Source organism: Ursus americanus, chromosome 25, assembly GCF_024610735.1.
Source record: "Ursus americanus isolate L20-20 chromosome 25, mUrsAme1.1.p, whole genome shotgun sequence".
NCBI lineage: Eukaryota > Metazoa > Chordata > Mammalia > Carnivora > Ursidae > Ursus > Ursus americanus.
Window position 1 is genome coordinate 3,102,468 of NC_142151.1, and position 14,602 is coordinate 3,117,069.

A 14,602-nucleotide genomic window follows, 5' to 3' on the forward strand; every position below is an offset into this window, starting at 1 on the left:
GGGCTCCTTCCTCAGCAGGGAGTCTGCTTCTCCATCTGCCCCTCCCCCTGCTTGTGCACACTCACTCTCTCTCTCAAATAAATAAAATCTTAAAAAAATAAAAAATAAAAAATGAATAAAGCACCTCTCTGGACACAAACATTGGGATGCAGAAATGCACCACTTCGGGTGCTGGTCACTGTGGTCCTAGAACAAAAGTAATCCTGGCACACTCCCAGAGGCCAGGGCCCTGGGCTTTCTGGGGCTTCAGTTGCACTGTCTTTCCCACAGCTCCAACTGAGGAAAACCAACCGAAAGAGTGCTTGCTCTGCAGATCTCCAAGCACCAGGCCCTGCTCCCAGCTGGGTGTTCTGGGGGGGGGGGGCGCTCAGTCACGGGCCCTTCTACAGGGGAGTCCATGGGGAAATTTCCTGCAAAGTAGCATTAAAATTTTCTTTGCCCTGTGGAATTTCTTCCTCACATCCTAGGGTTTGGAGCTTGGATTATTTTACCTAATATACAGTTGTATGGATAGAGACCCAGGTAGGCTTAGTGGCTTGCCCCCTTCAAAGTCAGAATAGGAGCTCAAGTCCTTTCCCCTCCCCAGACTTACTGTGGTATAACTGACAGTCAAAAAATTATATATATTTAAGGTGTGCAACCTGATGACCTGATAGACGTGTACATTATGAAATACTCACCTCAACCACCTCAACCAACCAATCAACATCCATCACTTCACACACTTACCTTTTCCTTCCCGTCTTCTTTCCTCTTCTCCTTCCTTCCTTTCTGCCTTTATTTATTCTTGTATGTGTGATGAGAGCACCCAAGCAAATTTCTTAGCAAATTTCAAGAACACAGTACAATACTGTCAGCTAAAGTCACATTATTGTACATCAGTTCTCTACAACTTATTTATCTGGCATAACCGAAACTTTGTACCCTTTGACCAACATCTCCCCAGTTCACCCTCCCTCACCAGCCCTGGTAACCACCATCTTACTCCCTATTTCTATGAGTTTGACTAGTTTAGATTCCACCAGATGCAATATTTCTTTCTGCATCTGGCTTATTTCACTTCCTATACTGTCTTTCAGGTTCATTTATGTTGTTACAAGCAGCAGGGTTTTCTTTTAAGGCTGAATAACACACACACACATGTATATCTGTATATCTCTCACATCTTTTTTATCTGTTTGACTGTCGACTAACATTTAGGTTGTTTTCCTATATTGGCTCTTGTGAATAATGCTTCAGTGAGCATGGGAGCACAGGCTATCTTTTTGAGATTCTGATTTCATTCCTTTGGATATATACTCAGAAATGGGATTGCTGGATCGTAGGATAGGTCTATTTTAAGTTTTGGGGGAAACTTCATGCTGTTTCCCATATTGTGGTCTCAACTTACATTCCCACCAACAATGCAAGTGTTCCTTTTTCTCCACATCTTCACCAACACTTGTTATCTTACGTCTTTCCAGTAATAGCCTTCTAGTAGGTGTGAGGTGATACCTCATTTGTGGTTTTGATTTGCATTTCCTGATGATTTGTGAAGTTGAGCACCTTTTTATATATCTGTCATTGGTCATTTGTATGCCTTCTTTGGAGAATGTCTATTCAGGTCCTTTCACTTTTTTTTTTTTTTTTACATTACTCAGTACTCATCATGATAAGTGTACTCTTTTTTTTTTTAAGATTTTATTTATTTATTCGACAGAGATAGAGACAGCCAGCGAGAGAGGGAACACAAGCAGGGGGAGTGGGAGAGGAAGAAGCAGGCTCATAGCGGAGGAGCCTGATGTGGGACTCAATCCCATAATGCCGGGATCACACCCTGAGCCGAAGGCAGACGCTTAACTGCTGTGCCACCCAGGCGCCCCAATAAGTGTACTCTTAATCCCTTTCACCCATTGCCCCCACCCCTCCCATCTGGTGACCACCAGTTTGTTCTCTATAGTTAGAAGTCTGTTTTTTGGTTGGTCTCCTTTTCTTTGTTTGTTTGTTTCTGAAATTCCACATATGAGCGGAATCATATGGTATTTGTCTTTCTCTGACTTATTTCACTTGGCATTACAGCCCCTAGGCCTGTCCATGTTGTTGCAAATGGCAAGATTTCATTCTTTTTTATATTTTATATTTATATTCCGTTATATATACCACATCTTTATCCATTCATCTATCAATGGACAAATGAGTTGCTTCTATATCTTGGCTATTTTAAGTAACGCTACAATAACGCTGGTGCATATATCTTTTTGAATTAGTGTTTTTCTTTTCTTTGGGTAGTAGAATTACTGGGTCATATGGTAGTTCTATTTTTAATTTTTTGAGGAACCTCCATACTATTTTCCACAGTGGCTGCACCAGTTTGCATTCCCACCAACAGTGCACGAGGGTACGTCTTTCTCTATATCCTCACCAACGCTTGTTATTTCTTGTGTTTTTGAGTTTAGTCATTCTGTCAGGTGTTAAGCGATATCTCATTTTGTTTTTAGTCTGCATTTCCCTGATGATTAGTGATGTTGAGCATCTTTTCATATGTCTGTTGGCCATCCAGATGTCTTCTTTGGAGAAATGTCTATTCAGTTCTTCTGCCCATTTTTTAATTGGATTATTTGGGGGTTTTTCTGTTGCATTGTATAAATTCTTTGTATATTTTGGATATTAACACCTTATCAGATATATCATTTGCAGATATCTTCTCCCATTCAGTAGGTTGCCTTTTTTTTTTTGATGGTTTATTTCACGTGCAAAAGCCTTTTATTTTGCTATAGTCCCAGTAGTTCAATTTTGCTTTTGTTTCACTTGCCAGAAGAGACGTATCTAGAAAAATGTTTCTATGGTCAATGGCCAAAAAATTACTCCCTGTGTTTTCTTCTAGGAATTTTATAGTTTCATGTCCCACATTCAGGTCTTTAATCCATTTTGAGTTTTTTTTCATGTACAGTGTAAGGAAGTGGTCCAATTTCATTCTTTTGCATGTAGCTCTCCAGTTTTTCTGACTGTAGGTTCACTCTGTTGACTGTTTCCTTTGCTGTACAGAAGCTTTCTGGTTTGATACAGACAACAAAAGCAAAAATAGAAATGGGTGATACGGGAGCCTGGGTGGCTCAGGTGGGTAACTGTCTGCCTTCAGCCTAGGTTGTGACCCCAGGGTCCTGGGATTGATTTCCGCATCAGGCTCCCTGCTCAGTGAAGTGTTTGTTTCTTCCTCTCCCTCTGCCCCTCCCCCTGCTCATGCTCTTTCTCTCTCTTGCTCTCTCTCTCTCTGACAAATAAATAAATAAAATCTTTTTTAAAAATGGGTGACACAATCCCATTCCTATTTTTGTTTTGTTGTCTGTGTTTTTGGTGTCATATGCCTCCCAAAAAGACCAGTGTAAGAAGATTTTTTTCTCTATGCTTTCTTCTAGTAATTTTATAATTTCAGGTCTTATATTTAGGTCTTTAATTTATTTTGAGTTGATTTTCATATTTGGTGTGTGATAAGGGTCCAATTTAATTCTTCTGCATGTAAATATTTAGTTTTCCCACACCATTTATTGAAGAGACTTTTTTTTTGCCATTGTGTGTACTTAACACCTTAAAGATCAGTTGATTGTAAATGTATGGATTTATTTCTGGGATCTATTCTGTTCTATTTGTCTATATGTCTGTTTTTATGCCAATACCAACTGCTTTGATTATTGTAGCCTTGTAATATATTTTGAAATCAGGAAGTGTGATGCCGCCAGCTTTGTTCTTCTTGCCCAAGATCGTTTTGGCTACTCAAGGTCATCTGTGGTTCCATATGAATTTTACAGTAGTTTTTTCTATTTCTGTAAAGAATGACGTTGGGATTTTGATAGGGATTGCATTGAATTTATAGATCACTTTGGATAATATGGACATTTTAACAATATCATTTCTTCCAATCCGTGAAAAAGGATCTATTATCTGTGTCTCCTTTAATTTCGTTACTTCCCATGATGCTCTGGAATGCTGGCATCCTTTTTTTTTTTTTTCCCTTGTGGTAAATACACATAGTATAAAAGTTACCATTGGGGCACCTGGGCGGCTCAGTTAGGCATCCGACTCTTGGTTTCAGCTCAGGTAATGATCTCAGGGTTGTGAGATCAAGCTCCATGCTGTATGTGGAGCCTGCTTAAGATTCTCTCTCCTGCTCCTTCTGCCCCTCCTCCCCTGCTCATGCTCTCGTGTGCTTTCTCTCTCTCTAAAAATAAAATAAATATAAAAGTTACCATTTTAACCATTTTAAAGTGCATAATTCAGTGATGTTAGATACAATCCATGCAACTATCATCGCTGTCTAATTCCAGAACTTTTTGTCATCCCCGAACAGAAACCCTGAACTCATTAAGCAGTCACTCTTACTTCACCCCTCTGGCTCCGGTAATCTTTCTGTCAATGGATTTTCCATTCTGGATATTTCACAAAAGTGGAATTATATAATATGTAACCTTTTATATCTGGAGTCTTTCACTTCATCAATGTCTTAACATATATCAGAACTCCATTTATTTTTATGGCTGAAAAAATGTTCCATTTTATGGGTATTCCACATTTTGTTGGGATGTTCATCTGTTGATGAACATTTGGGTTGTTTCTACCTTTCGTCTCCTGAATATATATATATATATATATATATATATATATATATATATATATATATATATATATTTGTATGTATGTGTTACAACAGATACATACGTGAATATAGGTATATACCCACGCACACACCTTAATAGATTTTATTCTTTAAAACAGTTTTAGTTTCACTGCAAAATTCTGAAGAAAGTACAGAGTTCCCATATACCCCTGCCCCACAAATACACAGTCTCCCCAGCTATCAGCACTTCCCACCAGAGTGGTACATTTGTTATAATTGATGAACCTACCTTATCACATCATTATCAGCCAAAGTCCATGGTTTACATGAGGGCTCACTCTTGGCATGGTACATTCATGGTTTGACACATGCATCTACCATTATAGATCATACAGAGGAGTCTCATTGCCCTAAAACATCCTCTGTTTTCTGCCTATTCATCCCTCCCTCCCCACAGACCTCTGGCTACCACTGATCTCTGTACTGTTTCCATAGTTTTGCCTTTTCTAGAATGTCATGTAGTTGGAGTGCAGGATGTAGCCTTTTCAGACTGGCTTCTTTCACTGAGTAATAGCGTTTACCTTTTGGCCATTGTGAGTAGTGCTTCTAAAACAATTGTGCACAAGTTAGTGTTTGAGTACCTCTTTTCAGTTCTCTTGGGTATATTCTTAGAAACGGAAATTATTGAAGACCTGCTGGCCTTGTTTTGCCCATTCATTCTCCCTTTGTGTTCCCGTCCTACAGAATCTGGTAGAGGCTGCTGAGGAGGCTGACCTGAACCATGAATTCAATGAGTCTCTGGTGGTGAGTCCTTCTGCTCCCAGAGCTGCTGCTGGGAGGGTATAATGACTAATGGCCCAACCCCCACCAAGAGCCAGGGTCAGCTGTGTACAAGATACAGAGAGTGGGGGAAGGTGGGAGGTCCCGCCCTGCCTTTTAATGTGCACAGGATTTGTATGAACCTACAGTAGTTTGATTCTGAAATGCTGGTCTTTTGAGAAGAGATTTATGGATCAGGTAGGAGAAGTAACTATCAAGACTTGGCGGACAGGGGACAGAGTGGTAATCCACCCATTCCATAAACATTTATTGCCCAACCACAATGTGCTAACTTCTGCAAAGATTAAAAAGTCAAGAATCTCATAGACCAAATACTCTAGCATAAGGCGTGTAACAAGCCCATGAGAGTTAGTAAACAGTTACAAGAATACAGAAGGGGAGGGGCGGAGGCTCAGACAGTCCTGCAGAAAGGATGGCATTAGGGCTGGCCTCAGGCTGAGGGGCATTTGAACAGAAAAGGCATGGAGAAGCTGAGGGAAAAGAAGAGACACTGAAATAGGAAGACACAAAATTGAGGAAATTGTGAATGGTCAGCTCTGTATGTCCAGGGGATGGTGAAGTAGAAAGTGACTACGGAGAGATAGGAATCTGACCTCAATTCAGCCCAGAAGGGCACATATTGAAGGGTTTGGGCAGAGGAGAGACACAGATGGATCTGTGCTTTAGAAAGCCCTTGCCGTCAGCAGTGTTGTGGTATGGGGTGGGATGTAGGGTGTCCTGAGGGGGCTGTTCAAGATCTGAACCAGGTCGTATGGAGGGAATGGGGAAGAGGGTCTGATTATGGCTCAGATTATGGCTCTAAGTGTGGGAATCCAAGTGAACCCCCCAACACTCCTCAGCAGGGCACCGGGGCCACAGGCCCTGCCTCCAGCCCGGGTTGCAGGCTGTTTCTTAAAGAGAGAAGCCTCGCCCCACCGTTCTAGGTCCCTTAGAGCCTCTCCACACTGGAAAAACACTGGTGGTACCCATGAGGCTGCCTCTGTCTTTACCTCACCTTGGATCTCTGGCTGCCTATCTCTGGCTCTGATCAGGTCATACCCATACATGCTCAACAGAGTGGGGAACTGGAGCAATAATCTAGAAATTTACATCAAAAACCAAGTGGATCAACCATGCACTCCAATATCTGGATATGTATTGTCTGTATGAGTGATGCAGATTACTGCCTAAATTGTCCACGGATGTTGCTGATAAGGATGCTGTCAGTCTGTCTGACCCCATCTCTCATGTCTGAGTCCTCTGACCTGCACCATTTCTTCTTCTCTCTCTCACACTGTGGGTCTCTTATGTCCACACTGTCTGTCCTGCTCATGTCTGTCCGCCCCTAGTTTGACTATTACAACTCTGTCCTGATCAACGAGAGGGATGAGAACGGCAATTACGTGGAGCTGGGGGCTGAGTTTATCCTCGAGTCCAACACGCACTTCAGCAACCTGATGGTGAACACCTCCATCAGCAACGTGCAGCTGCCCACCAACGTGTACAACAAAGGTAGCTCCCATCCCACCCCTGACCCGGCACTCCCTCTGAACAGCCTGTAGCTCTGAGTTTTAATGCGGTGCCTCCATTCTCCTGAGAAGCCAGGCAGCGTGCAAACTGAGTCTCCAACCTCCTTGACTGAGGAGTACAAGGAAGAGGATCCTACACAAGTCTGGGCTGGGAGAAAGCTCCGTGTTCCTGGATTGGGGGGTGTGAGTGTGGCTCTTCCAGTGTGAGGTAGCAGGCAACTGTGAATAGCATCACTGCAGGCTGTGTGTGCTCAGTGGGTGAGGAACTGGTCACCATTGCTTCTGGTTTCGTTTCCCTGGCAGTTCCTTCTATAATCTCATCCTTTAGACCCAGACATTTTAAATGGAGTCTACATGTCTGAAGCCTTGAATCCTGTGTTTGTGGAGAACTTCAGGAGAGACCCGACATTGACCTGGCAATATTTTGGCAGCTCCACTGGATTCTTCAGGATCTATCCAGGTAGGGGCTTCGGGAGACATCTGCATGGTCTTCTGGCCTTTTCTGGGAGTAAGGTAATAGAGGCATTGAAGACGGACCTTTGCACTCAGACCCCCAGTGAATGGACCCCCCCATTCAAAAGCATCTCCAACCCACATTTTGACACTCTTCACAATATGATAAGCACATTTACAATCAATATCTGTTGATGAATGAATGAATGAATGAATGAATGAATGAAACCATCAAACACCATGGTAACCAGTCCCAAAATGCCCACATTAAACTCTTGTCCCATGAAAAGCACTATGGAAAATGCAAAGTAAGATAAAACAAGTCTTAATCTTAAGACGTTTACATCTAATTAGAGAAATGGAGCATACTCACTTGAAGTGCTCAATAACAATGTAGAAAGTGTCACAGGTTAGTATGTGATTAGTGGCCAACTTAATGGGTGGCATGGGGAAAGCTCCTTTGTCCGTCAATAAAAATAGAAAACAGAAACATCTACCACAAGGCTTGCCTTTTACTCCAACCCATTTTTATATTTTAGCACACTGTCTGAGAAGTCTTGAGTTGCCATGTTTTTCTGAGACAGGAAAGCAGAAAAATCCTAAAGGACCCCTCCGTGTCCCCAGGCTGGAAAAGCCAGCTCCTCTGCAGGAGTCCACAGGGATCTTAGAGCCCATAGAGTTCCCTTTGTTAGCTTGCCCTTGTGTCTCTGCCCAAATCCACACCCAGTCACTGGTTTTTTTTCCTGTTCTCTGGAGCCTCAATGAGCAAGCTCATTCCTCTTCCATGTAATAGCCCTTCAAATGCTTACAGACAAATCACATGTCCCTCAAGTCTTCTCCAAGGTAGAATTCCTGCAAATATTTCTGCCACATCAGGGCTTCCAGAGACATCAACTTGTGTGCAAACAACACAGTCTGGTTATGGCCCATCAGTCTGCAAATGAGGGGGCAATTTCTCACACCTGCACCCACATTCATAGATACATGTCAGCCCTCAGGTGGACAGTAGTGGGTTGGCCATAATCTTTGATCATGGTACGTTGTCACCATGAGTCCACGCAGGCCTATTTCTATTTATTTTATTTTTTATTTTGTTTATAATATAATGAATGCTTGTATGTACATCACCAATGCAAAAACTAGAATGTTACCAAACCTCTGTCTACTTAATATGTTCCTCCTCTGATCTGCCCTTGGCCTCCCAATTCCCCCCAGTCTCACCCTCCCCTAACAGCTATCCTGCACTTCGAACTTACCCCTCCTTCTGAATTTTTTGGCTGTCTGCTTAGTTATTTAGTCTTATCTCTTATTTACAAACACACACACATCTGCTTAAAAATACATTGTTTTGCTCATTTTTGAAATGTATTAAAGTGGTTTTATGTATAGACTTCCAGAGCTTGCTTTTTCATTCAATATTATATTAGCAACATTCATCTGGGTTGTCACATATATCTGTACTTTGTCGATTTTGTTCCTGTATCATATTCTCGGGGGCCAATATATCAGTTTATTCATCCTCCTTATCCTGTCTGGGTTGTTCGTGGTTTTTTTGTTTTTCTTCTCTGTTTTGTTTTTGTTTTTTTACTTTTAAGAACAGGGTTGCCATGAGCATTTCTTATGCATGTGTCCTGAGACATATTATAAGAGCTTCTCTTGGACATGTATCTAGGGATGGAATTGCTAGGTCCTAAGATATGTGACCGTTCAGCTATAACAAGAAAGTGCAAAATTGTTTTCCAAAATGCTTGCACCAATTATATTCTCATCAGCCATGAATAAGAGTTTCTGTTGATTCACATTTTCTCAAGCCCTGGGTGTGGTGAACCGTTAACGATTTTTGTTAATAGCACTTTAGTACAAAATGGTATTTCACTGTGGTCTGACTTGGTTTGCTCCATCGCTTGTGAAGCTGAGCGTCTCTTTCTTCATGTGTCATTTGTTGTTGTTTTTCTTCTTCTGCAAAATGCTTATTACGCCTTCTGTCTAATGTTAACCTGTTTTTACGTTTTTATGAAAACCTAACTTGATCATAGCAAATTAGTCTTTTATGCATTGCTAGATTTAATTTACTAGTATCTTGTTCAGGATTTTTTGCACCCATGAGTGAAATGGTCCTGAAATTTCTTTTTCTGTCACTGTCTTTGTCTGGTTTTCAAAGTTTATAAATCTAGCTTTATAGAATAAACTGGGAAGTGTCCCCTCTTTTTCTGGTTTTTGGAAATATTTAAGTAAGTTAGAGTGATGTTGTCCTTCAAAGCTTGTTAGGATTCATCTATAAAACCATATAGGCCTAATGTTTTCTTTAAGGGAAGATTTCAAATTACCACTTCAATATATTAAATACTTGTGGGACTAGTAAGGCTTTCTGTTCCTTCTTAATTTGGTAAAATACTTTTTCTAAGATTCCATCCATTTGGTCTGAGTTTTCAAAACTATTTCCAGGAAGCTATTATTCTATTATCTTTTTAATCTGTGCTGTATCTATAATTATTTCCCCTTTTTATTTATAGTATTACTCATGTTTTCTTTATCGTTCCACCACGGGGTTCTCTGTTTTGTTAGTCTTTCTCAGGAATCATCTTTCGTCTCCCTGGACTGCTCTCTATTGCTTCTTTGTTCTCTGTGTCGTCTGTTTCACTTCTAACCTTATCTCCTCTGCTCCCTTTCCTTGGATCTATCTGCTGTTCTTCTTTCTAGCTTATTACATTGGACACTTAGCTTTAATTTTTGACCTTTCTTTGTTTCTAAAGTAAGCATTTATGGCGAGACCTTAGCCCTAGAAGCTCCATTTTTGCCACATCTCACAAGGTGTGATTAGTAGTGGTTTTTACAATTTTTAAATTATGGTAAAATACATATAACATAAAATTTGTCACCCTAACTTTTAAAATGGAATTATAATTGATATACATATTATATTAGTTTTAGGCATACAACATAATGATTCTATTTTTTTTATACATTATGAAATGATCACCTCGAAAGCTTGTTACCCTTTGTGACTATACAGTTATTACAATATTATTGACTATATTCCCTATGTTGTACATTACATACCTGTGACTTATTTATTTTATAATGAGAAGTTTATATCTCTTAAACCCCTTCACCTCCTTTGCCCATTTCCTAAGCCCCTCGCCTCTGGCAACCACCAGTTTGTTCTCTGTATCTATGAGTCTGTTTCTGTTTTGTTTTGTTTGCTCATTAGCTTTTTAGATTCCACACATATGGTATTTGTTTTTGTCTGACTTATTTCACTTAGCATAATATTCTCTAGCTCCATCCGTGTCATTGCAAATGGCAAGATTTCATTCTTTTTACATTCTTTTTACAGCTGAGCAATATTCCAGTGTGTGTGTATACATGTATATGTATATACATATATATATACACACACACACACACACACACACACACACACACACACACATATACATACATATATATCTCACATCTTTTTTATCCACTTATCTACCAATGAATACTTAGGTCACTTCCATGTCTTGGCTATTGTGTTAGTGCTGCAGGAAACATAGGGCCTATATCTTTTCAAATTAGTGATTTTATTTTCTTCAAATAAATATCCAGAAGTGGAATTGCTAGATTGTGTGGCAGTTCTATTTTTAATTTTTTTAGGAACCACTGTACTGTTTTCCATAGGGATAGCACCAATTTACATTTCTATCAACAGTGCACGAGGGTTCCCTTTTCTCCTCATTCTTGCCAGCACTTGTTATTTCTTGTCTTTTTGATAATAGCCATTCTGACAGGTGTGAGGTGGTATCTCACTGTGGCTTGATTTGCATTTCCCTGATGATGAGTGATGCTGAGTATCTTCTCATGTGTCAGTTGGCCATCTGCACATCTTCTTTAGAAAAATGTCTGTTTGGGTCCTCTGCCCATTTTTTAATCAAGTTGTTTGCTTTTTTGTTGTTGAGTTGTATGAGTTTTTTTATATTGATATTTTGAATATCAACTCCTTCTTGCATATATCATTTGTAAATATCTTCTTCCATTCAGTAGGTTGCCTTTTATTTTGTTGATTGATTCCTTCACTGCAAAATTTTTTTAGTTTGATGTACCCCATTTTATTTTTGCTTTTGTTACCTTGCCTGTCCAAAAACATGTTGTTAAGACTGATGTCAAAGAGCTTAGTGACTATGTTTTCTTCTAAGAATTTTATGGTTTCAGGTCTTACATTTAGGTATTTAATTTATTTTGAGTTTATCTTTTTGTATGGTGTAAGAAAGTGGTCTAGTTTCATTCTTTTGCATGTAGCTGTCCAGTTTTCCCAGCACCATTTACTGAAGAGACTGTCTTTCCCATTGTCATGTTCTTGCTTCCTTTGTTGTAGATTAATTGAACATATAATTGTAGATTTATTTCTGGGCTCTCTGTCCTGTTCCATTGATCTGTATGTCTGTTTTATGCCATAGCGTACTGATTCGATTACTACAGCTTTGTAGTATAATTTGAAATCAGGGAGCATGATTCCTCCAGCTCTGTTCTTTCCCAAGATTGCTTTGGCTATTCGGGTCTTTTGCGGTTCCATACAAATTTTAGTATTATTTGTTCTAGTCCATCCTAACCACCTTTAAGTGTCTGGTTCAGTGGCATTAACTACATTGATGTTGTTGTGCAACAATCATCACCCTCCAGCTCCAGAACTCTTTTTATCTTGCAAAGTTGGAACTCTGTACCAGTTTAAAAAATGACTAACCATTCCCTTTTTCCTTCCAGCCTCCAGCAACCACCATCTACTTTCTATCTCTATGAATTTGACTGCTCTAAGTATCTTTTAGAAGAGGAATCCTACAATATTTGTCTTTTTATGACTGGCTTATTTAACTTATTGTAATGTCTTCCAGATTCATCCATGTTGCAGCCTGTGTCAGAATCTCCACCCTTTATAAGACTGAATAATATTTCCTTGTATGGTAGATCACATTTTGTTTATTTGTTGTCTGCGGATGGACACTTGAGTTGCTTCTACATTTCAGCTATTGTGAATAACGTTATTATGAACAGGGATGTACAAATAACTCCTTGAGACCCCGCTTTCACTTATTCCTGAGAAGTGGAATTCCCGGGTCATATAGCAATTCTATTTTTAATTTTTGAAGCAACTGCCACACCGTTTTCCATAGTAACTATACCATTTTATATTTTCACCAAGTGCACAAGGGTTCCAATTCCTCCCCATCCTTGTTATGTAAAACAAAATTTTTTTTACTCACATCTTAACGAATGTGAGTGGTATCTTGACATAGTTTTGATTTGCGTTTTTCTAATGAGTAGGGATGTTGAGCATCTTCTCTTATGCTTATTGGCCATTTATATATCTTCTTTGGAGAAATGTCTGTTCAAGTCCTCTGCCTATTTTTGAATTCGGTTGTTTGCTTTTGTTGTTCTTGAGTTGTAGTTCTTTATGTTTGGTGGATGTTAACCTCTTATCAAGTAAATAATTTGCAAATATTTTCTCCCATTCTATGGTTCTTTTCACTCTATTGATTATGTCCTCTGATACATAGAAGTTATTGCCTGAGTTTTCGGTGTCATGATAGTGTTTAAATTATCATTTGCTTCTAAACATTTTTTAATTTCCCTGTGATTTCTTCTTTGATCTTTTAGTTGTTTAAAAGTGTGTTTTAAAATTTCCAAATATATCCAATTATATTTATCTTTTCATTATAAATTCAGTTTATTTGCCGTCAGAGAACCTGGCATGTGTGGTACTGATTATGTGAAATTAGTTGAGATGCCATCAAGTATGTCATCAAGTTTTATAAATATTCCATGTGTGCTTGAGAAGAATATGTGTGCTCTAATTGTTGGATGAAAAATTCTGCATATGTTGTTAGATCAAGCTTGTTAATTGTATTTTTTAAATTTTCTATATTTTTGCTGATTTCTCTATCTTTGCTGTTTGACCTTCATTAGTCCCATTGACACTTTCTGTTGTAAGTCTATTTTGTCTGATATCCATAGAGTGATACCAGTTCTTGGTTAGTATTTGGGTGATACATATTTTTTGCCTCCTTTTACTTCCAAACTTCCATGTTGTTTTGTTTTAGTCCTATCTCTTGAAAAATAGCTCATAGCTTTTCAGTTTTTATCCAAACTGACAATCTCTTTTACTGGCTGGCAAGTTAAACACATTTACATTTATTGTATCGATGTATTTGAACATGTTATTGTATGATTTGTTAAATTTTCACTTGTTCTTCTATTTTTATGTTTCCTCTTTCTCCTTTTTTGTCTTTTTCAGTGATTAAATTTTTGATAAATATCCCCTTCCCTCATTACTTCTTTATTTTTCTATCAGTTTGAAACTTATCCTTCTGGCTTTATTTTTAGGAATTACCCCTGCAATTTAATCAGGCATACTAACACAAGATATTAAAATCAAATAATATCTTTACTCTCCTTCCAGTCACAAAAGGGCTTTCGGACTCTTGCACTTAGATTTCTTCCTCCCACCTTGACTTCCATTCCATTGTTATCTAACATTTCCCTTTTTTTATTCCCACAAATTAGATATTATTACTATTACATGAGACAAACATTGCTTATCTGGAATTAACCCTTTGTTTACTATTTTATCTGCCGACGATTCCTTCATGCATCTCAAGCTGTCTTTCCAAGATCATTTTCCTTCTTGAAGTAAATCTTCCAGAAGTTCCTTTCCAGTAGGTCTCTGGGTGGTAAACTGCTCCAGCTTTGTTTATCTACAAATGTTTTATTTTATCCTCTTTTTTGTTTTGTTTTGTTTTTAAATTCATCTTTTTTTTTTATGAGTTACATAAATCGTTTCCTGTTGTCATTTCATTTAAACAGAAAAGGCGAAGTCCTTTTGTTTGGGGAGTGACTAAGCCTGCGTTTAATGACACACCCCTGAGAAATGGTTTGCAATAAATAACAGCACAGAGGAACTAGAAACCCCCAAGCAGATTTCAGCAAACAACACTGTTGTTTTCTATCAACACTGTTGTATTCTTTAATGATTGTTTTTGCTGGGAATGCATTTCTAAATTAGCAATTATTTTCTCTCAACACCTTAAAACTGTGTTTCCACTGTCTTCTGGCTTCCATTAATGTTACAAAGATCTGCTATCAGTTTAACTGCTGTTCCTTTGTAAGTATGCTAGCTTTTTTCTGACTGCTTTCAAGGTAGTTATTTATTTATTCATTTATTTGCCTTCGGTGT

General features: G+C 38.8%; 1 protein-coding gene across 1 annotated transcript in view; it reads left to right on the top strand.

The window, feature by feature from the left end:
* CACNA2D4 (calcium voltage-gated channel auxiliary subunit alpha2delta 4) overlaps positions 1–14,602 on the top strand; it is a 109,369-nt gene that overhangs the window by 6,498 nt on the left and 88,269 nt on the right. The window contains exons 4-6 of the mRNA XM_045775451.2: positions 5,336–5,395; positions 6,760–6,922; positions 7,268–7,399. Of these exons, the coding sequence (XP_045631407.2) occupies positions 5,336–5,395; positions 6,760–6,922; positions 7,268–7,399 (355 nt within the window). The remainder of the gene's footprint in view (positions 1–5,335; positions 5,396–6,759; positions 6,923–7,267; positions 7,400–14,602) is intronic.